The 22,023-nt window shown below is 52.2% G+C and overlaps 1 protein-coding gene across 1 annotated transcript in view; it reads right to left on the bottom strand.

Moving 5' to 3' along the window:
* Positions 1–22,023, bottom strand: part of SLIT1 (slit guidance ligand 1) — a 145,484-nt gene that overhangs the window by 4,468 nt on the left and 118,993 nt on the right. The window contains exons 25-34 of the mRNA XM_028098650.1: positions 21,711–21,782; positions 18,766–18,837; positions 17,863–17,934; positions 10,383–10,546; positions 8,552–8,676; positions 8,212–8,309; positions 5,405–5,544; positions 5,161–5,254; positions 2,403–2,540; positions 867–1,104 (exon numbers count right to left, since the gene is read on the bottom strand). Coding sequence (XP_027954451.1) covers positions 867–1,104; positions 2,403–2,540; positions 5,161–5,254; positions 5,405–5,544; positions 8,212–8,309; positions 8,552–8,676; positions 10,383–10,546; positions 17,863–17,934; positions 18,766–18,837; positions 21,711–21,782 — 1,213 coding nt within the window. The remainder of the gene's footprint in view (positions 1–866; positions 1,105–2,402; positions 2,541–5,160; positions 5,255–5,404; positions 5,545–8,211; positions 8,310–8,551; positions 8,677–10,382; positions 10,547–17,862; positions 17,935–18,765; positions 18,838–21,710; positions 21,783–22,023) is intronic.

Here is a 22,023-nt window from a genome sequence, read left to right as displayed (position 1 = left end):
GGCTGAAGGCAGGCCAATCAGAGATCTGCCCTGAGGCCGTTGATTGCTGTCCTACCAGCTGACAGGGCAGAGCCTGCGACGAGGGGGTGGGGCAGCAGGGCAGACTTCCCCTCTCTAAGGAGGAGCCTGAGGCCCTGGCTGAGAGGATTTGGGGGAATTTTATGTTGTTGAGCAGTTAGGCTAGCTGGGTTCTCACAGTGTAGACCGTGAATGTGGGCAGGATTTGAGAGAGGTGATGAAATGGGGGAGAGCATAGAGAGCACGTTGGGAGGCTGAGGAGCTCTGTGAGCAAAGGAGAAAGAGACGTGGCTGCTGGGGTAGGGAACACAGGTGGAGGAAGAGCGAGCTAGCCAAAGAGGACACACAGACTTTCATCATCTTATGTGATGTGCACCCTCCCCTCTTCTCCCTCCCCAAGAACTGTTTGGCAAACAGCGCTGTTCAAGTGGGATGTGCTTTTTGCCCTCCACAAACTGATGTTTGGAGATGAAATTCAAGACAGGAAACAGCAAAATAAGGGCCCCAGGGCCAGGAGGCTAAAGACACAAGACCAGAGCTGAAGCCTGGGGCCAACTCCGGCCGTGTCCCAGCCACGTGGAGAGTGTGCAGCGCTGGAGGCTGGCGCTGAGGAGCCCGTGAAACAGGGTGGCAGGAGAGGATCCAGCTGCCAGAGACCACTCCCCCGCCCCCCACCCCCCGCTTCCCTGAGATTGCTTTTGTGACCCAATAACCTTCCCACATCTGCTGGACCCACATCCAAAGAGTTTTAACACAGGCTCCTCCCAGTTCTCCGCTCCCCCCCCCCGCCGCCCCGTTGCTCTGACCTGCCCGACTCCCCTCTGCAACCAGGCACCCTGGGTGCGCACCTGCAGCGTGATGTTGGCCCGGGGCCAGTTCTGCAGGTCTGTGAACTGCAGGTAGGTGTCCCGATCCACAAAGTTGACACTGAGCAGCTTCTCGCACTCGGGGCCGCCGAAGCCTGGGAGGCACTGGCACACGGGCCCGCCGCCTTGGTCCACGCAGTTGGCCCCGTTCTGGCACTCGGTCCCCTCGCAGGGGCTTCTGGGGGCGGGAGGGCGGGGAGGAGCCTCACAGAACTGCCCGCTGAGAGGGGAAGAGATACAGGTCAGAGAAGGCCGGGTGAAGGGGCAAGGGGACAGCTTTCTCTCCCACAGTCCTAGAGAGAAATTCGCTGGACATCTTGGGAAAGTGGATCCATAAAGCAACAGAAGATGCTCCTAACGAACACTTTTCCCAAGAGAACGGGAGGAAACCGAAAACAAGCTGAGAAACAGGTGTGGCCCCTGGAACAGCATCATCGCTATCCCCTGGGCATTTGTCAGAGATGGAAAACCTGAATTTGCTTAACAAGATCATGTGCAGATTAAAGTTGGAGAAGCACTCATGGCTCATGGCAGTCAAGTCTACTAGCAAATTTTACTATTGCCCATTTTACGGGGAAAAAAAACAGACATGAGCAAAAGAGTGAAGACTCAAATGACTAAAGAAATAAAAGAGGGGACAGAACCACCCGCAGCGAGTCTGACGCACACTACACCCACAGCACCAGGACTCACAGCAGCCGAGAGCAGAAACATCTCAAATGCTCTCAGCGGATGAACGGATACACGAGTGTGGTCTGTCCGTACAATGGAATATTATTCGGCCACAAAAAGGAATGAAGTTCTAATGCATGCTGCCACATGGATGAAGCCCCAAAACAGGACGCCAAGTGAAAGAAGCCAGTCACAAAGGACCACAGATTGTGTGATTCCATTTAGAGGAAATATCCAGGATAAGCAACTCTATAGACACAAGTATTAGATTATTGGTTGCCTGGAGCGGAGATTGGGGTGGGGGGTGACAGATAAGAGGTATGGAGTTTCTTTCTGGAGTAATGAAAATGTTGATTATGGTTAATAGATGCACGATTCTGGTAGTAGACTACAAGCCACTGAATTATATACTGAAACTGGGTGAATTATAGGGCATGTGAATTAAAGCTCAATAAAACTGTAAAAAAGAAAAAAAAAAAAGACCCAAGCAGAGCCTGGGAGGTGGGTGTCCAGGAGGGCAGGTACCCCCCCATCCCAACCTTTCAGAGAAGTCCGGCTGTGAAGATAAGTGACCTTTATGCCAGGACATGTCTTCAGAGAGGTGGACTGGGCAGTAATCTGTACCCACCTCCCACTCCCTCCACCAAACAGTTTAGGAACCCCGTGCTTATGGTCAGTGATTAGGGGACTTCCCCCAAGGCCACACAGCTGGGGATAGCACAGCCACAGTTAGAACCCCAGGATCCAACCTCCAGACAAGGACCCTTACTCCCTCCCACCAGCTATGCTTGGGGGCTCCTGCCAGCTCTGGGGCTCAGTCGCTCATGGTGCCCCGGGGCCACTCACCTGTAGCCCTCCGCACAGAGGCAAGAGTAGCTGTTGACCTCGTCCACACACTGGGCCCCGTGCCGGCAGCGGTGGTCCCTGCAGTCATCCTGGTTCTCACTGCAGTTGTCACCTGTGTAACCTGGTGCACACTCACACCTGGGAGGCGACCAGGGGTGGGAGGCGGTCAGTCCCTCAGTCAGGAGCCTGTGGGGTCGGGGGCCATGTGTGTGACAGAGAACCCCAAGGCCCGTGCATCTATGGGACAACCAGGAGGTCAAACAGAGCCCCGGAGAGAAAGCTGCCCCCCAGCCCATCCTGGGACCCTTTCCTGGTACAGGAAGGGAGCTTGTGTGGGCCTCTGTGTGGGGGCAGGTTCTGGGCTGGGAGGTTGGACATCCAGTGGCACGAGAAGGGGATCTTGTCATGGAGGACCCACCCTGACCACTGACAGCACATCCAAGGCCAAACTTCAGCCCCTCTCGACCCGCCCAGCTGCTCTCCAGAACAAGGCCCTGAATCGTAGGGCTCAACTAGCTCTCTTCTCCAGCCTCCCCAACTCCACTGGACCAGCCTCCTGGCCTCCCCCCCCCCACCGCAAAGCTAGTGCCCCCGCTCAGGGACGCCAGGCCAGCCCCCAGCCTCCCAGCTCTCACTGTGCCACACTGGTTACCTGGAGATCAACTATTCGCCTGTCAAATAAGGAGCACACTCCACCTACTTTGCAGTCACAGCCTTGCAAGATGCTCCCTGTCCTGCTCCCCCCACATCAGGCCCACCCTGTGGTCAGACAGGTCTCCACTGTCAACAACCCCCACCCCACCAGCACTTCCCTACCTTCACACCTATTGATTCTGAAACATCCCCTTCTCTCTTCCTGCCTCAGTTCAACCTGGCCAATACCGCACCTCCTCCAGGAACTCCTCCTGGCTGTCATCAAGGGATCCCTGTTGGAAACTCTTCCAAACTAAACTGCAAACTCCAAGCTCAGTCACACAACCTGTCAGGCAGGTGCTCTGTTCCTGCCTGGATGTTTTTATTCATTCCCAGTTTTTCAAGCTGTGAGAAATATTTTCTACCCAAGTAAGAATATATACATGTATGTACATGGACACACACACACACAGCTAGAGCCAGTTTCATGCCACAATACTCCTTACTACATAAAATGACATGATGCTCGGATAGTTTCTCTTTTTTAGGTCTTAAGATTTTATTTACTTATTCATGAGAGCGAGCACACGAGCAGGGGGAGGAGCATAGGGAGAGGGAGAAGCAGACCCCACACTGAGCACCCAGCCTGACATGGGGTTCCATTTCAGGACCCCGAGATTACAACCTGAGCCGAAACCAAGAGTCAGACACTGAGCCACCCAGGTGCCCCTCTATTTTAATTTTTACTGTTAATCTTGACCCAGCCTAGGGATCATAATCCACTACTAGGGCTAGAGCTGCAATCTGAACAATGTTGCAGTAGCTAAGCCTCCGCCCACATTTACATTCACTCCCTCCCTCCCTCCCTCCCTCATTCAGTGAATGTACTGAATACCTGCTGAGTTAGTTCCATCTTCCCTCCAAGAGGGGAGGGATGAGGGGCAGTCCTACTTTATTCCACCACCTGAGGTCCAGCCCCTCCGAGCAGCGGGCGTACCCCTTCATTTGCCACTGCTCCCTGGTCTACCGTGCAAACTCCACCCCAGCAGCTCACCCACAAAGTGCAGCATCTTTGCCGCCTTTGGATGGAGCCTCCCATGCACCCCTCGGTCTCCAACTGGACCTCAGTAACCCCTTTCTCTTGCTTCTTGCCATTGTCCTTGGGCAGCTCCTGCTGGACGGTGGGCTCCCTGAGAGGCTCCACTCCCCACCCCGGCCTGAATGGCTGGGGTTGGGTCCCTCAGCCATAGGCCTCAACCCTAACCACCTGTGCTGTCCTGACCAGTGGAACAGGGGTCCCAGAAATGGGACTATGTTTACAAAGCTGCAATGGAAACATTTTAAAAGCCCATGACTTTCATGTAGTCTTCAGGTGACAGTGCACTTCCATATAGGCCAGTAACAAAGATGGCAACAACAGTCAATGACCTCTTATCCAAACCTCCTGGGGCAAAACCACCAGATAGGTTTTGCAATTCTGAAATTTTGGCATTTTGGAAAGGTTATACAATACCTAAAGCATTATGTAACACATCAGTGGGCTCTGGGGCAGCCCCTTAATTAAACATGTTCACATTTCTGTAGCAAGATCTCTGTATGTTCGCACTACATGGCAAGAATGGTGACCCTAAGTAGTTTCGTAATAGTGTGGGTCAGGTCTTATTACCAAATACGTTCAGCTCAGACCAGGTTTTGCTATCAAACGGGCTTTTGGTTTTCAGAGTTTTGTGCATTTTGTAATTGGGGAGGAGAAATTGTGGATCTGGAAAGATAAGAACCCTTCATGGAGCACTTATCAGATGTCAGACTTGGAGCGAAGCGCTTTCCGTGCATTTGCTCATCTGACCCTCACAACCACCCCAGGAGGAAGCTACAGGGGCACCCGCTTTGCAGAGAAGACTGGCTCAGAGCAGTCAAGGCATCCAATCAGGGTCAGGCTGTAAACCCAGGTGTGGCTGACCAAAGCTGCGCCCACCACCACCCTGTCCCTGCACTGACTCGCAGGAACCGTGTGTAGCCAAGACCAAACCCACTTGACGAGTAAGGAAATAGAACGGGGAGAGCAGAGGGGAGGGGATTTCAAGGCCCATGCCCTTGTCTGGACCTGAAAACGGGCAACACCCACCTGGGCCCGTCTGGAGTCCCCACACACTGGGCCTCGTGCTGACATGGGTTCAAATCCGGGGAGCAGAAGTCCACCAGCTGCTCACAGGCCCTTCCTGGGAAAAGGAGGAGGAAGAAGGAGAGAACTTCCCCCAGGCTCTGCCAGGCAGCTGGCCCAGCAGAAACCTCCTGCAGACACTGAGGGAGGGCCCCGGCCCTTCTGTCCCCGGGAACGGGCTCAGGGCATGAGACCCCACCACACTTACCCGTGTACTGCAGGGGGCACCGGCAGCTGTAGTTACCCACGCCGTCCACACAGATGCCCCCGTTGGCACAGGGGTGCTCCACACAGTCGTCCGTATTCACCTCACAGGTTGGTCCTTCAAAGCCGGTGGGACAGGAACACCTGGGGCGGGGGGGCAGGTGAGGAGAGCGGGGCAGGTGGGCCCGGGCCAGGGCAGCAGCCTTCCTGAGGCACCAGTGGAAGCCCATGTCCACCGGTGATTACCATCATCCCAGAGCTCTGGTCCCTTCTCCGGGCCAGGCCCCTGTTAGATGCCGGGGTTAGAGTAAATCAGACAGCCCTGCACTCTGAGGGCTCACTCACAGTCTAGTTGGGGAGACAATGAGGAGACAGGCAACCAGATGAGAGCTGGGGAGTACCGAGATGGTGCCACACGGAGGCTGGGGAGGGTGGACAGAGGCTGAAGACACTTAGCTCATACATCAGGGATGGGGCTAGAACAGGGCTGGGGGGGGGAACAGGAGCCGGCTCGTGGAGGGTCCTGGAAATCCGTGGTCTTCCAGCCAGCATACACCCTTCCCCAGGGGGCACCTGGGGTCTTCTAAGTGATAGGTGGGTCAGAGAGGTCTGAGAAATTAATTTCCAGATCTTTAAGCTCTGCACAAACGCTTCCCTGAACACACCTACCCAAGAGCTTCAGAAACATGCACACACATCCCAACCTGAGTGTGAGCTGGGATGTGCCTGGAGCCCAAAACCCTCGGGCACCAAATAAAGGGACAATTAGGAAGGTAGAGGTTTCCAAAGTGACTGGACAAACGCTTTTGCAAGAGGTGCCAGTTCTGTGCATTAAAAATCACTGAAGAGAGAGCTCACAGGATGGTCAGCTGATCGAGCATTAAAAATAACTTTTGAGGACAGATCAATCTGGGGTTATTGGCATATAAACTCGAAAGGTTTTCAAATAATTGAGTGATGTGCTACAATAAAACTTCTAATCCCAATGACTTATGTGCACAAACTTTCTCAGCGTTTCAAGCTGTATACATAGATTTTTAAAAAAGAAACATATTGGATGCTGAGCCTTCTCTCATTCTGTCATATTCACCCCGGAACACAGGAACCAGTTAGAAGAAAAGCACACACAAAGAGCTCCACCTAGCTCATTAAGAGTCTAGTAACATTTTACTTTTGTGTATAATAATTATCAATAAAATTTGGTACTACAGTTATGTTCTGATCAGTTGTATATTATTGACAATTGTAATGACACCTCCGCAAAAGAAACTTCATCAGAGGTTATGGTGACAAAAATCTATAAACTTACATCCCTATGTTGGTGGCAGAGAGGTATGGCAGCGGGCTCAAGAGCAGACTCTAGCATCAGGACATAGACATTGGAAGAGAAATGGAGGTGGGAGTGAGGAGTAAAATGGAAATACTAGTTGGAGGAGAAAAGGAGGTAAAATGTTTAAGCTGTTAAACAGGAGCTTGTTAGTGTGGTTTTAAAAAATGGTATCAAGGTGCTTTGCTATTCAGATTCCACTGGAAAACGATAAAAGTGAACTAAAAAGTGGTTTATTTTTAAATATTAATATATACAATATCCTGGAAATTACCCCCTTTGCAATAAAAAGTTCAGCTTACACTGAAAAATGCTTGCTGTCACTCTAAGAATGTGCGAGAGGGGATATAGTTTAAAACACCTGTTTGGTGGGGGTACGTGAACAAAAAGGTATGAAGCACAGTTTCAGGGCCCACCCCCCAGCTGGGAGGGGACTACCCCAGCTACACCTGCCCTCCGCCTAGCAGGCGTTACTGAGGGGTCCTCTCAGACCCCCAAGCTCCACAGAACCACCACCTGCCCCAGGAGTCTAGCAGAGGAGGGGCCTGGAGACAGCTGCCACCAAAGGCCAGAGGAGGACGGCCTGTGACAGGCTGTTTAGTGTTTTATTTTTTACATCTGGCAATCTGGGTTTGCAGAGACAGGTTTGGCTGTTCCTGCCAAGTAGATTCAACGTCATTTTCCGAAGAGCGGATTTGTTCGGCTGACAGTTTATTTTCAGCAACTAAATACTACATATTCCTTTGAAAAACTCTGGGTCTGGGAGAGCTCTGGGAAGGTGGGGGGGGGGGGCTTGTCGAGGGGTCCTGGGGGAAATCAGTGAGGGGGGGCTTACATGGGAAGGTCAGGCAGGAGTCGGGAGGGCTGGCCCTTCACGAAGTCCAAGGTGGGGTGCGCAACAGCTGCCCAGGTGTGACCAGTGTGACCCAGAGACCATGGGGGGGGCCGGATGGCGTGCCTGGGACTTGCTCCCACCTCTGGGAAGTCCTCCCCACCAAGAAGCTGGCTAGGGGCCCTGTCTTCAGGCAGCATGGGCACAGCAAGCCAATGTTTGACTTCCAGTCGGAGGCCTTGGGAGTTAGTGGAGATTAAGGGGGCATAAAACACCCCCAAACTGCCCCTTAGCGCTGCCACCGCATAGGCCCTTGGCCATGGACTGCCAGGGCCATTAGAAGACCCTCAGGCCCCCGGCACGGACAGGGAGAGGCCTGGGGCAGGACTGGGCAGGACAGCTCCAAGCCCCAGCCCCACGGGCTGCTGTGAGACTCAGCAGGCCCCCATCTCTCCGGGCTACAGGGGCCCCAGCCTGGGTAGGCATGGAGGGGTCTCTAGGGAGTGCCTGCCCCTCCCCAGCACGGCCACATCTCCTCCTCCCACACAGGGAGGCCGGGGTCATCCCACTGGGAGGAGGGAGGCACCAAGGCTTGGCTGCCCAACCTGTCAGCACCCCACCCACCAGGGTCCGGCCCCTCCAGGCAACTCACATGAACCCGGCATTCTCGCCCTCCTGCGGACGGCAGGTCCCACCGTTGCCACAGGGGCCGCTGGAACAACTGTCCAGGGACACCTCGCAGTTTCGGCCCTGGGGGGGGCAAAGTGAGTGATGAGGACCTCAGAGAGACCCAGGGATTGGTGTGAGCCAACTGAGACAGCCAGCCCCCCTCGGCAGCATGCCTCCCTGGCCCGGGAGCTGCCAGTTCCTTCATTCGCTCATTCACATGCTGGGTCATTGATTAAACATTCCCTCATGTGCCTGCCCCGTGCACCGTGGGCAAAGGGGTGAACAAGACAGCCCCCCTGCCCCCGGGCCCAGCCTCCACTCACCTTGTAGCCGCTGGAGCAGGCACAACTGTACACCTCAAGGGGGTCATTACGGCAGGTGCCCTGGTTCTGGCACGGGCTGGACAAGCAGGGATCACACTTGGCCTGGACAGCCAGGGTGGGGGGACCTGAGACAGGGGGCAGGTGTCAGGGCCGAGGAGGGCAGAACAGCCCTCAGGGAGAGTGGGGGAAGTCCTCTCCCCAAGGAGGTTTGCGCCCTCCCTGTTTTTCCTCTGGGTCACGTTCACGCCCTCCTTTCTCAGCCCACCTCCCCCACCTCCGGACCGGCCTCTATAAAGTGAGGTTAATCACAGCACCTGCCTTGGGGGCCATAAGGACTAAATAAGCTAATTGAGAAGCACTTAATGGGCGGGCGCTGCACGCCCACGGAGCCCCCACAGGTGGTCCGGGCAAAGGTGTGAGGGCAACACGGTCACTATGACTGAAGTCGGCTCTGGCTCCCCACCCAGCCCCGTCACAATGAGCAGGAGACCGCGGCCAGCCACCTCGGCAGGGAGGGGACACGGCTCTGGGAGGGGCTGTGCTTGGGTGGGAAAAGTCCATTTGCCTTCAAGTTGTTTCTCTCCGAGGCTGAATGGGGAAGGACTCTTTCCCGTCACCACAGGCAAGACCTCCTCCAGCCCCTCCAGGACTCATGGGTCCTCTTCCCTGAACCTGGAGGTGGGCGAGGAGCCAGCAGCCGGGGGGCTGGGAGGGGCATGAGGACCTCACGAGAATAAATAGAAAACCCAGCCGGTAAACTCAGGTTTCCACTCAGGCCTCCTTCTAGAAATGGAGAGAGATCGGTCCTGCTGAAGAGGTGTGAGCATTAAGAGAAACACTTTTCAGTAATAACTGGAAGGAAGCATGAGCGGATTTCCCGGGTACCGCTGGGATTCTGTTTCTTCGTCTGGGTGCTAGTTCCCTGGTGTGTTCAGTCTGTGGAAATTCAGGGACCCCCCCCTACTTATGATCTGTGTACCTTGCTGTTATGCATGTTATATTTCAACAAAAAAAAATTTAATTTACCAATACCATCTACTAACCAATACCATCTACTAACCAATACTGAGCCAACGTTTTGCTCCCAACAGCCGAGCCACAGATCAGGCCCCCCTGAATGGTTACCCCATTGACAGCCTCCTTCACGCCAGGTGGCCATTAACCTCTGGCTGTCAGTTTCACTTCCAGTGGAGGTCTGTGAGCTTGCAGAGGGCAGGGGCTGGGCCCCCAGCTGGCCCTGGGGCAGTCCTCAGCCACCTCCCCCCGCTCAGCGGGGCTCCCGGGCCATCAGTCAACCAATCAACCTCTGAAGGAGTATTTACAGACGCCCCGGGTGAGGCAGCTTCAGAGCAAAGCATGTCCGAGTCCCAATCACACTCAGGCCCTCTTTCTGCAAATGTCAGGAGAGTGGCCACTGGGTCCAGTGGCTCAGGGTGGAAGCTCATTGCAGCGCACAATTCCTACCAAAGGGAGGCCCGAGCACTCCCGCTGCTGATAGGCTGGGAGCTTCCAGAAACACTGCTGCTATTTTTATTTTCCTTACGTAACCCCAGGGAGGGATTAAGGCCCTCACAGCCTGAGATGTTCTGCCTGCCTTTTCTTGTTCGCTGTATGTCAGGACCAGAAGGTAGCCATGCTAACAAGCAGCAGGTGCTTCCTTCCTGCCACCTGACCCCCCACTCAGCCAGTCACCACAGGGACAACAGGAGCCCCTGGAAGGCCCTGCCAGGATTAGGCGGGTCCCGTGGGCCCCCAGCAGCAGGTGGTGGGGACGCAACCCTGTACCTACCGCCCCCGCCCCCAGCCCCTGTTCTTGTGCTCCTGGGCTCACCTTGGCATTCAAACTTCTTGGCAGGCGTGGTGAGGAGCAGCTTGCCCTCCATGTCCGGGGGCCCAGCACAGCGGGCAATGCCCGGTTCCTTATAGCCAGTCTTCACCCAGCCAGACAGCCAGCGGAGGTGGCAGTCGCAGTACAGAGGGTTGGCCCCGATGGCCCTGCATCAGAGAGCAGAGGGCAGCAGTCTTCCGTAATGGGGTCCTTCGCCCACTAGGCACTGAGCTTGCCAGGCACTCAGCCAGGGGCTGGCAGAAATCCTACCAGCCCCCATGACGTGAGTCTCTACTGCACAGCCGGCGCTGCTCCAAGCACTTCCTATGTGTTCTCTCTCTCTCTCTCGTTTTTTTTTTTTTTTTTTATTTCATTTATTTGACAGAAAGAGAGGGAACAGAAGCAGGAGGAGTGGGAGAGGGAGAAGCAGGCTTCCTGCTGAGCAGGGAGCCTGATGCAGGGCTCCATCCCAGGACCCTGGGATCATGACCTGAGCCGAAGGCAGACGCTTAACCGACGGAGCCACCCAGACACCCCTTTATGTGTCATCTTCTTAGATCCCCGCCCCCCACAGCCCGCTCTCCCCATGGCACATGTTGAAAGAGGCTCAAAAAGGTTGAGCACTTGCCCAATATTGCACAGAGAAAGGGGGGAGGTGGGATTTGAACCGGAGCTGTTGAGGCCAGGGCCAATCAGTGCATTGCCTCCAGAGTTCATGGGGGGGAACGAGCCCCCATTTCCTGCTGGGATGAACCAGCTGCTTTCCCACGGCCCTGCATCAAATCTCCTCATTAGCCCCACGGTGTAAGCTTTCTTCTCCGTCTCCAACAGTGGGAACCGAGCCTCACGGGGACGAAGTCATTTCCCTGGGGTCGCGCAACTAGTGAAGGCAGCCCCCAGCTCCAGACCCAGGGCAGTCTGACTCTGAAGCCCACACTTTATTTTTCTTTTCATTTTTAAACAAGGAGCACATGGATGCATTCTCATTGTAAACCACTTTCAAATCCTGCAAACAAAAGTCTCCGCCTCACACGACTTGGGGAACTAGGTACTAAATGTCACTGCATTATACATATTAAAATGGTTAGTTTTATATTAAGTGAATGTCACATTAATTTTTTTCAAAAAGGCCCATTCCTATAACTCCGACAGCAGGGAGTTTTGTGGTATCTATCAAATCACCCATGCAGTGGCTTTCAACCTAGCGATTCTGTTTCTGGAAGTTTATCTCAGCTACCTCTGCACAGGTGTGTAAAGACATCTGCACAGTGGTACTGATCACAGCCTTGTTTGCAATAGAATGAAAGCAATTACAATACATCCACGTTACGAAGAAAGGCTGCCCCCAGTGTGCCTACCAACCACAGAAGGATCCGTGGTCACACGGTCACCACACCCAGGCTTGTAGCCTTCTGGTCCTCTCCCATAGTTACACCTAGGGCTTTTTTTAAATTAGTTTAATTCAATTAATTAACATATAATGTATTACTGGTTTCAGAGGTACAGGTCTGTGATTCATCAGTCATTCCATCACGTGCCCTCCTTAGTGCCCATCCCCCAACACCTAGGGCTCTTCTTCACAAAGTGTATCCCCCTCCTGCACATCATTACCGAGCAGCTTCTTGTCACTAAGTGGCACGTCTTGGAGATCTTTCCAGGTCAGCAATAAGGGATCCACCGCATTTTGTCAAAGTGCTTCATAGCATCCCAAAGAATGGATATCTCACAGCGTACTGAGCAATTTCCCTATTGCCAGACATTCTGGTTGTTTCCAACGGTGTGAGCCTTTCTCTGGAACAGGTGCCTAGAAGTAGGCTTTAGGTTACAGAGGAAGCGCACACAGGATGTTCAGAGCTGCCTTGTATCAGCTCACGCTCGCCGGCAGCGTCAGGCCAGGCCTGCTCCCTCACCACCCACCCCCCAACACCGCACAGCCACACTCAACACCTCCCTGACTTACAGTGGAGCCAGGTTTGGGGGAATGCAGGGGCCAGAGCTCCTCAGTACAGCAAAGAGAAAAATCAGAGCCTCGGGGCAGGCAGTTCATTTACAGCAACGCTATTTTGCAAATATAAGGCTGTGTGATGATAATGAGAATGGGCGCGTTTATTAAGTGACCAATGGATGCGCTGCCCTTTTCCACCTGTTTCTGGGCAATGGCGAGGAAGCGGCTCCCCTGAGGTGTGTTGGGTCTGATGAAAGCAGCTGCAACTCTGAGCAGGAATTCCCCAAAAGAGCCCAGCTGATGACGGCACAGTCTTTCCAGGCAAGTCTGGCCCCAGCGCACCTCCTCCCTGCCCCCTGACCTTGAGCAGCTGCGTCACCTCTCTGGGGCTCACTTTATGACTCGAGAAAGAGCCTGCGATCTGGAGGGGGGCAGAAAGACAAGCACAGATAACCTAAAATGGGCACCACGGGAATAATGCTGCGTGGAAGAAAAGGCCAGTTCAACCTCGACGTGTGTTTCATTTTTTCTGTCCTGATTTGCTGACAGCATCCATCCTGGCTAATGGGACAGGTGGCGATACCTTCCTTTCCCACTGAACAGTGCCAGGCTGCTAGAGGTAGAGGAAGCTCAGATGCTCTAATTTTTTTGAAGCTACAGTGTGTTTAAAAAAAAGACTTTTTGTAAATAACAGGAATACAAAAATTGTGCCACATTTAAAATGTTTACGTTAAGCAGATTAATATTTTTAACGTGAAAAGTGCAAGGTAATGTGATTATGTTATTCAAAATGTCAATACAGACTTTATTTTAAAATACTTCTTTTGTAGTACACTGCAGGAGTGTGGTCTGGTAATGAGCCATGAGCTGAAAGTTTATTATGAGTGGCTTCTTTCAGTCCTGTAGCTCTTTTAGAGAAAATGCCCCAGAGACTGAGGCCACTGTGAATGTGGAGACCTTGACAGGTCAGGATTGTCATAATGCCAGTTCCCCCTTCATCCCCCCATAAATGGCAGCAAAACTGCACCTCACATCTTTTTTTAAAGATTTTTTTATTATTTATAAGTAACCTCTACAGCCAAAGTGGGGCTCTCAACCCTCAACCCTGAGATCAAGAGTCACAATCTCCACCAACTGAGCCAGCCAGGCCCCCCGTGTGCACCTCCAATCTAAGTGTCCCTTTCTGACTCTTTACGTAAAAAGAATAATAAAGAATAATAAAAACTTCCAAAGTGAATATAACGTTACTCAAAAGTAAATTCTGGGTTGACCCACACGTTTTCCTTGTTTCTATATAGAGCCGACTCTGCAACTGATTTCAACCGTTCCCACTCTCATTCACCCAAAGGCTGGGGTTTTGAGACTACCTCACTTTCACCTGGGGACCATTTTTCCCACCAAAAGTGTGAGCTCAGTGGGGAGTGGAGAGTCACGGGCCCAGCCGATGCACAGTGGTGGGGACCCAAAAGGGCTGTGATTCAGGGTTACACTCTAGCCAAAGTATAAAATAATCGCGTTGTTGCTCTTTGGTGTAACCTGGAAATAGCTGAAACAGCAGATACTCGGTGTGTTCACGCCAAGGCTTCTATTACTGTAACCGGGACCAAAATAGCACTCCTGAGGCTGTTTCCCAGAGCCGCCGACTCTAGAGTTTAACGCATACTAAAACTTCAAAATCTCCTTCACCTGAGCCATACCTCCTCTGCCCATTCTCCTCTCAGGCAATGTGCTTGTGTGCCTCACTGTCTCCTTCTACTGCACTGAAGCTTCCTGAGCAGAGGAACCCCTGTCCCGTGCTGTGCCTGATACCAGCAGGTAGCCCGGAAGTGCTTGTGAACCAGCCTAACCCCAGTCCTGCCCAAAGGCATGAGGAAGGCACAAAGCTCAGTGTGAAAGCAAAGGAAATTCAAGAAGAAAAGAATCCTCCATCATCCCATAAATGTAACTAATTTAATTTTTGTGTATTCCCCATCCAGTTCTTGTGTTCACACATGTACGTCCATGAAATCCACGTGCAGTTTTCCTTATCCCGCGTTTTCATCAAATAGTAAATTACAGTGCCACAACTCTATAATTAACTACTTGCTCTTCTGTCCTATGGAGCATACCATGAACTACTTCATCATTCCGTATTTACTTTTCACACCGAGTTCTTAATGAATTCGAAATCCAGTTTCCCAGCACATAGTAAATCAGAGGCAACAAAATGCCCAGATTAGAGAAATGAAGAATGGTGTTGGGTAGCCTTGGCACAGGATCTGGCACATAGTAAATATTCGTTGATGAAGGAGTGGATGGATGGATGGACGGACAAATGGAGGAAATATGAGCTAACTGCGAAGTAAATATAAAAGTTAAAGGAGCAGAGAAGCGTGCAGGGTACTGGAGTCCAGGGCAGTGATGAGCGCTCACAATCATTATGGCCCATGGACCATAGTGGACCTTAGAAATAACCTTTGTACAGGCGAGGAAAGAGGCCCGAAGAGATGAATGATTGTCTGAGATCCCACTGCAAGCTGATGGCAGAACAAGGATCTAACACCAACACATCCTGATTCTTAGGGTTCAAGGGGTTTAAATATGGCAGACCTCAGCCTCCACCACACCCTCTGTCTACTGCCCACCCCCCCACCCCACATACTGTTATGGAAGAGGAAAGGCCCAGGCCAGAGTCACAATAGGAACAAAGGGCACCTCCAGGAGCCAGGGACACTGGATGCTAACTCTTGGGTGACTCCTGCCCTGGTGCCCACAGGGACAAGCACAAATGCTCTCTGGAGAGAAGCATCTCTAATTTAGGTCCTCAGAATTCCAAACATCAGCAAAAAAGGAGCTCACAGCCACTAACCACCAAACACAGATGGAAACAAGGCCCTGTTGAACGGGAGTCATCAAGAGCAATGACCAACGCAGCCCCTGCCTGGCCTTTGTCTAGAGCCACCATCTCCAGCCAGGCTCCCTCCTGCCTCGTCCCATGCCAGCCAGCCTCCACATGTCACCATGGCTTTCCAGGAGCTTTCTACCACTTCATTCTTCCCCAATTCCCTTCTATCTGAAACATAAAGTCCACACTCTTTAGCATGGCACAAAAGGCCCTTCACAATGGAATTCCAAAGTTCCTTTCCAGATTCATCTCTTCCCACCCCACGTTCCTCACCCAACCAACCCCCTGTGTCCTGTGTTGAACAACATCCCTGAACGTGTCATTTACTTTCTTGCCATCTTGCCTTTGCACATGCTGTTCCCTCCTCCTTGAATGTCCTTCCCTATCTTCTCCAATGGCAAACCCCTAGCTAGTCCCTTTCCGATGGCAGCATCAACGTCACCACCTCTGCGAATCTCCTCGACTTCCCCAAAGTTAGTCACTGCTGCCTTTAAATTTGCTTTATAATATCCCTGAGGGTCACAGAAGGTAGAAACCTTTTGGTAGCAAATTCTTCGGCATTTGACTCACTGTGGTTATTCAGGGCGTATTTACTGAGGCAATATAGAATAAATAAATAGCTTTGGAATCAGATACACCTAAGTTCCAATCCTGTCTCTGTCATTTCCTAGCTTTATGACCAAAGGGAAGCTGCTTCATTTTTCTGAACCTGGGCCTGAATGGAAAATGTAAATGTAAGTAATAAATGTAAATAAATACAAATAATAAATGTAAATAAACAAATGGAAAGAAATAGTAAGGGGAAAATGGAAATAATAAATCCTACCACCTAGGACAGAGTCCTTTTTCCCTTTCACTCCCATGGCAGACATTACTAATCAATCACTGCACTCTTCCCACGGAGTCCAGACCAGCACTAGAATCTTCAATGTGGGCTCAAGGCAGTCCCTGTCAAATTTGCGGAACTGGTGCAGAGCACAATACCTACTTCTCACTTCGGTCTTGGAGTAAACGAAACACCACAGGTAAGGTATTCACACATAGTAAAGCATTTGTCCCAGACAGACCCTCAATAAATAGTAATGTTACTATTTCTTTCCTCAAGTCTAAGGTTGTTAATGCACTACTGATTTAACATGCTTCGGGAGGTGCAGGGAAATATTACCATGTTAAATATACAGATCATTTGTAAGATACACTATGATTTCAGAGACTAATATGCGGAGAAGGTGAGTCTTACAGCGGAGAAAACCCAGTGAGATCGCTGGATGAATGAGCCTCAGGGGGTGATGCTGGGGGCCCCAGAAGGCTCTCTGGCACCCGCTCAGGCCCTGCGCACGTGCGTGTGGGCAGAGAGCAAGAAGTCCCAGGAACACCCGGGATCCCAGCTGCGGCACATCTGGCCTGATCCCCGCCTCGGCCTGGAGCTGGGATGCTGAGAGAGAGTGCTCTGCACCCAGCCCCACCCCCGGAAGTAGGATGGTCCTGTCATAGCCCCGCTGCTTTTCCTTTCTTTTTTTCAATTGTGGTAAAAATATACACAACATAAAATTGGCCATTTTGGCCATTTTAAGTGTACGGTTCAGTGGCATCAATTAGCACCATGTTGTGCAATTCTCACCACTCTCTGGCTCTCCAACTCTTCATCAGCCCGGACAGAAACTCCGTACCCACTGAAGGAGAGTTCCCCAGGTCCTCCTGCTGCCGGCACCTGGAAGCCACCTCTCTCCTGCCTACAGCTGTGGGGGCGACTATCCTGTACCTCACATCAGCGGAATCAGACAGTATTTGTCTTTTGATGTCTGGCTGATTTCCCTCAGCTTGTCTCCAAGGCTCCTCCGTGTTTGCAGCAGGTGCCAGACTTTCCTTCCTTCTTACGGCTGAAAAAGATCCTGTTGTATGTAGACACCACGTTTTGTCCAACAACTTGAGTTGTTTCTGCCTTTTGGCTAGTGTGTGAAGGAAGCTGCTATGCACATGGGTGTACAAGGTATCTGTTTTGAGTATCTGCTTCCAATTATTTGGGATAGATACTTAGGAGTGGAATTGCCGGGTCACAGGGTAATTCCACATTTAGCCTTTTGAGGAACTGAGCATACTGCTTTTTAAAAATCCACACGGTACTGCCAGCTAAATGGCTTTGGAAGCAATTCTACATCGAATAATACCACTTCTTGGGGGTAGTAAACATCCAGAGCTTATCCCCCACCCCGTGAAGTCAGAAGCGCAAGAGTGGTGTCATGCTTAAGAGCATGGGCTTTCGAGACAGAACACTCCAGCCCCTACCAGCTGTGCAACTTTGGGCAAGCTTCTCACATTTTCTGGGCCTGTTTCCTCGTGTGTAAAATGGGAATAATGTACCCATGTTGAGGGAAGGCTGTGAGGATTAAACCAGCTGATGCAGTCAATAAGGGTCATGACTACTCTTACGACCGCTTATGAAGAACTGTCCTCAAACCCCATTGCTGGGACTGATGAAACTGAACGCGTAAGGATCTGAGACGGGGAGTGTTTGAAGTTCACGAGCTCAATTAGTTTCAGGGTAAAAGCCACAAACTCTGCCAGTCTCAGGAGGTGGGGGGAGGGGGTCTTTCCCAAATCCAAGTTCTGTTTAAATCCAAAGAGGCCTCGAGAATTGGGCCGAAGTTACTTACAGGTGAGACAGGGAGGTCACGTCTGTGAAGATGCCCTCTGGGAGGGTGGAGATGTCATTGCCATGCAGGGACCTGAGGAGAGAAGAGGCCATCGGTGCCTCATCCAGGGACAGAGACTCGAGAACTGACGGAGGCGTGTGTCCTGCTTATCCATGGGTCTCTCTGTCAATGTCAGAGGGAGACGGCCTCCAGCTCAGAGACACGGTCCTGCCAGCCACTGGCAAGGGAGAGGGAGCCCCTCATAATCCAAGTAGATGACACTGTGCCAGCCTTTCTGGAGGACTCGTTTTTGCCATCACAAATAACCCAAAGCACCATTTTTGTTTACATAGCAAATGGAACGTGTGTGCGGCCCTGTGCCCTCCCTCCCTTGGCCAGCAAGCCTGAGGGGTAGGCTCCCTCTTGGGAAAACAGTTACTATGGCAAGCCACAGGTTGAGGGTAAAGAATGTCCCCGTGCCCCAGGCTGGGCTGCCGGGGGATCCCATGCATGGATCCGCAAGAGGCCTTCCTAACAGGCGTGACAGGGGGCTTTGATCACAGGGCAAAAACCTCCCAGTGGGAATTCTTAGAAAAGGTTCACAAATCTCTTTCGAACATCCTCCACCTGAGCCGGAAACTCATATGCAAACGAGGGGCTACCTTATGTTGGATGCCACCCCCCCCACACGCTGCTCCCCCAAACACAACGTGGGGCATACAGCAACCCCCCATTTCTCAGAGTTTCCCATTCATTCTTCAGCCTCCGTGAGGGGCTTGAATGAGCATGGACGGGCCTCCCATCTTGGGACACTATTGGCCCTACTGAGGCCACAGACACGGAGACGTGTCTGCCCACCAGGTGGGCCACAGGGCCCTCCATGGGCTGGATTTTCATGGAGGAATGAAGAGCAGGGAGACTTACAGCAGGCGCAGGGAGTGCAGGCCCTGGAAGGCCAGAGGAGGGATGCACTGGAGGGCATTGTAGCTGAGGATCCTGTGGGAAGAGAGGGAGGGCAAGGGAGGACAGGGGAGGGGAGGGAGGAGGAAGGAGAGACCAAGACAGGGAGGGGGCGGCGCCAAGTCAGGGACCAGGCCCCAGCAGGCTGGCTCAGGGTGTGGGGGCAGTTTGCTCAGCAGCAAAATGAGGGAGGCCTGAGCATGGAAGGGGCTATGGGCTGTGCCCTGGACTAGTAAGCCCTGTGACCCGGCCATGTCCCCCAACCCTTTTATGCCTCCATCAGTTCCCCCAGCTGCAGAGCAAGGACAAAAACAATGACAATTCGATAGGGCTTTTCTGTGGGTAAGGGGAAATGGCCCAGGTGAAGCCCTCAGCTTTGTGCCCAGCTCCCAGCCAGCCTTCAGGAAGGAGACTGGGCACCCTCCCCTGTGGAGGCTGCCCCAGCGAGGGCCGGAGGTGGGGTCCCTGTGAAATTGCCCCCTGATCAGGCCTGGCCTTACTCCCGGAGCAGGCAAGGGAAGTCCAGGCCCACCTAGAGATGAGCCATTAAGAAGCTGTGACGGGGGCGCCTGGGTGGCTCAGTTGGCTGGGCGACTGCCTTCGGCTCAGGTCATGATCCTGGAGTCCCGGGATCGAGTCCTGCTTCGGGCTCCCTGCTCAGCAGGGAGTCTGCCTCTCCCTCTGACCTTCTTCCCTCTCATGCTCTCTCTCTACCATTCTCTCTCTCTCAAAAAATAAATAAAAATCTTAAAAAAAAAAAAAAAACGAAGCTGTGACGGGGGCACCTGGGTGGCTCAGGGGGTTGGGAATCTGCCTTCAACTCAGATCATGACCCCAGGGTCCTGGGATCAAGCCCTGAGCTGGGCTCCCTGATCAGCGGGGAGCCTGTTTCTCCCTATGGCTCTCCCTCTGCTTGTGTTCTCTCTCTCTCAAATAAATAAATAAAAATAATAAATAATAAATAATAAATAATAAAATCTTAAGAAAAAAAAAAAGAAGCTCTTACGGGCCCAGAAGGCGCTGTGACTGCCCCCCCCATCATAAAGATGGGGAATGAGGCCCCACAGGGAGACAGAACTCCCCCAGAGGGCTGTAATTAAGTCCCTAAGGTGGGTTTATTAAGTCAGCTTCTCAGTTTCCTGGGTTCACAGACTACACCACTCTCCCCACCAAGGCTTCCAAATAAACGAATCCATCAAGGGCAGACAGGCAGGTTGACAATAAAGGAAATGATGCTCATAATAGCCCCACGTGTCTGTCAGCAGACGGACGGATACACAGCCATACAGCGGAAGACCAGGAACAAGGAGCGACCCCGTGCCATGCCGTGACAGGGAGGAATTTCAGAGTAACTACGCTGGCTGAAAGAAGCCAAACAAAAGAGAGCGCTGTGGGAGGATTCCATTCACGTAAAACTCTGGGCCAAGCGAACTCCTCCACAGCACGCCTGGGCCATGGGGGGGGGGGGGGCTGTCACAGGGCGGAAGGAGACTTCTGGGGGTGATGGAAGCAGTTCCTGTGTTGGTTGTGGTGAGGGTTCCATGCATGGGAACATAAGTCAGGATGTAGCCAACTGTGGGCTTTAAGTATATACAGTTGACCATATATTAGCTCTACCTCCATAAAGCTGTTTGTAAAATAATGAGAGCAAGGAGATGCTCCTGTCCCAGGAACGGGCTCTGTGTCCCCTCGCAGGGGCCAGATCACTGACACCAGGACTGCCCCGCCCCAGCACTACGGACAATTCTTTCTTGGGTGTTTAGCAGCAACCCTGGCCTCTGCCCATGAGGTGTCAGGGGCTCCTCCAGCCGTGACCCCCCAAAACACTTCTGACATGACCAAATGTCCCCTGGGGGACAGAATCACCCCAGCTGGTGGCAGCTTCACACGCCGACTCAGGAAGCCTCTGAAATGGGACCCAGTTGATGAGTAGACCCCGGGGCAAATGAGCGCAGGTGGGGAACCTAGAACCAGCATTTCATGGCCTCGGGCCCACATTCTGCCCCTGAGGGGTCTGGCTGGGTCATGACCCAGTCCTTTTTTCTGGGTCTTGGCTCTACTGTTTTCTGGGTATTGGACCACAGTAGAACCTAAGGGAAAGTTCTTCAGTTCTTGGCACGTTATCTGTCAAGTGAGGTGTGGAGAAGGTGAGTGAGACCCCGCTCTGAAGCCACAGGCCAATATAAGGGACGCTTGCTATACTTTCTGACAATCATCAAAATAGCTCAGACTCCGGGCATGAAAATGTTCAGAAGGTCGCTGTTTACAACAGTCCAAACTGCAAACAACCCAACCATCCAGCAATAGTGAAGTGAATAAGGAAAGTATGGCACAGTCCTACAAAGGAACACTACACAGCAGTAAAAATGAACAGACCACAGCTTCCCACATGAGTGGATCTCACAAACACAATGGTAAACAAAAGAAGCCAGATACAAAAAAATATATATATATATATCCTGTATGATTCAATTTATATAAGGTTCAAAAATGCGCAAAATGAAATTTCCTTGAATAAAAGTGCACATGTAGATGGCAACACTGTAAAGAAAATCAAAGAGTGATCACCATAAAAGTCAGGCTAGGCACGGCCTGGAGATGGGAGGAAGGGGGAGTGATCAGGAAAGGATGGGGGGACTTTTGGGGTGCTGTGTTCTATTTTTTGCCTTAGGTATTCACACAGGGGCCAGCTTTATGACTATTTGTTAAACGGTACATTTATACTTTTTGCATTTTTCTGTATGAATGCTATATTTCACAATAAAAACAACTGGTTTTTTTCTTTCCGGCTGGCAGGCCCTGGCACACTCCCTGCTGGTGATACTGTCAGTGGCCAACGGGGCTTGGGGAAAGTCTCAGTGGCCAGAGCGTGTGTGCCCTCCCTCCGCCTCCCCGCCCCCGGGACTCACAGAGTGGTCAGCTGGCTCATGTTGGTGAAGGAGGAATTGCTTAAGGAACTGATCTTGTTGTTACTCAAGTCCCTGGAAAAGAAAAAAGCATCATTGTTTAGAAAGAAAGAACTCCACCCTGCTCTCTGCTATGGGCTCCTCCCCTCCCCCCACTCTGCCCGTGGCCCGCCCTCAGCCAGGTGGCAGCAGGGGGGCAAGGGAGGGGGCAGCAGAGAGGGGCATTTGGTGCACAATTAGCTACAGCATTCTGCCCTGCTCCCCAAACTCCCACTACATCCCCAGGGCTGCCTGTCTCCATTTCCTTATCCCCACC

This window comes from Eumetopias jubatus, unplaced genomic scaffold (genome assembly GCF_037043125.1).
Source record: "Eumetopias jubatus isolate StellerSeaLion01/CBP00866 unplaced genomic scaffold, mEumJub1_p1.0 scaffold_17, whole genome shotgun sequence".
Taxonomy (NCBI): Eukaryota; Metazoa; Chordata; class Mammalia; order Carnivora; family Otariidae; genus Eumetopias; species Eumetopias jubatus.
Note: the sequence above shows the minus strand (reverse complement) of the source record. Positions and strands in the feature narration are given on the sequence as shown.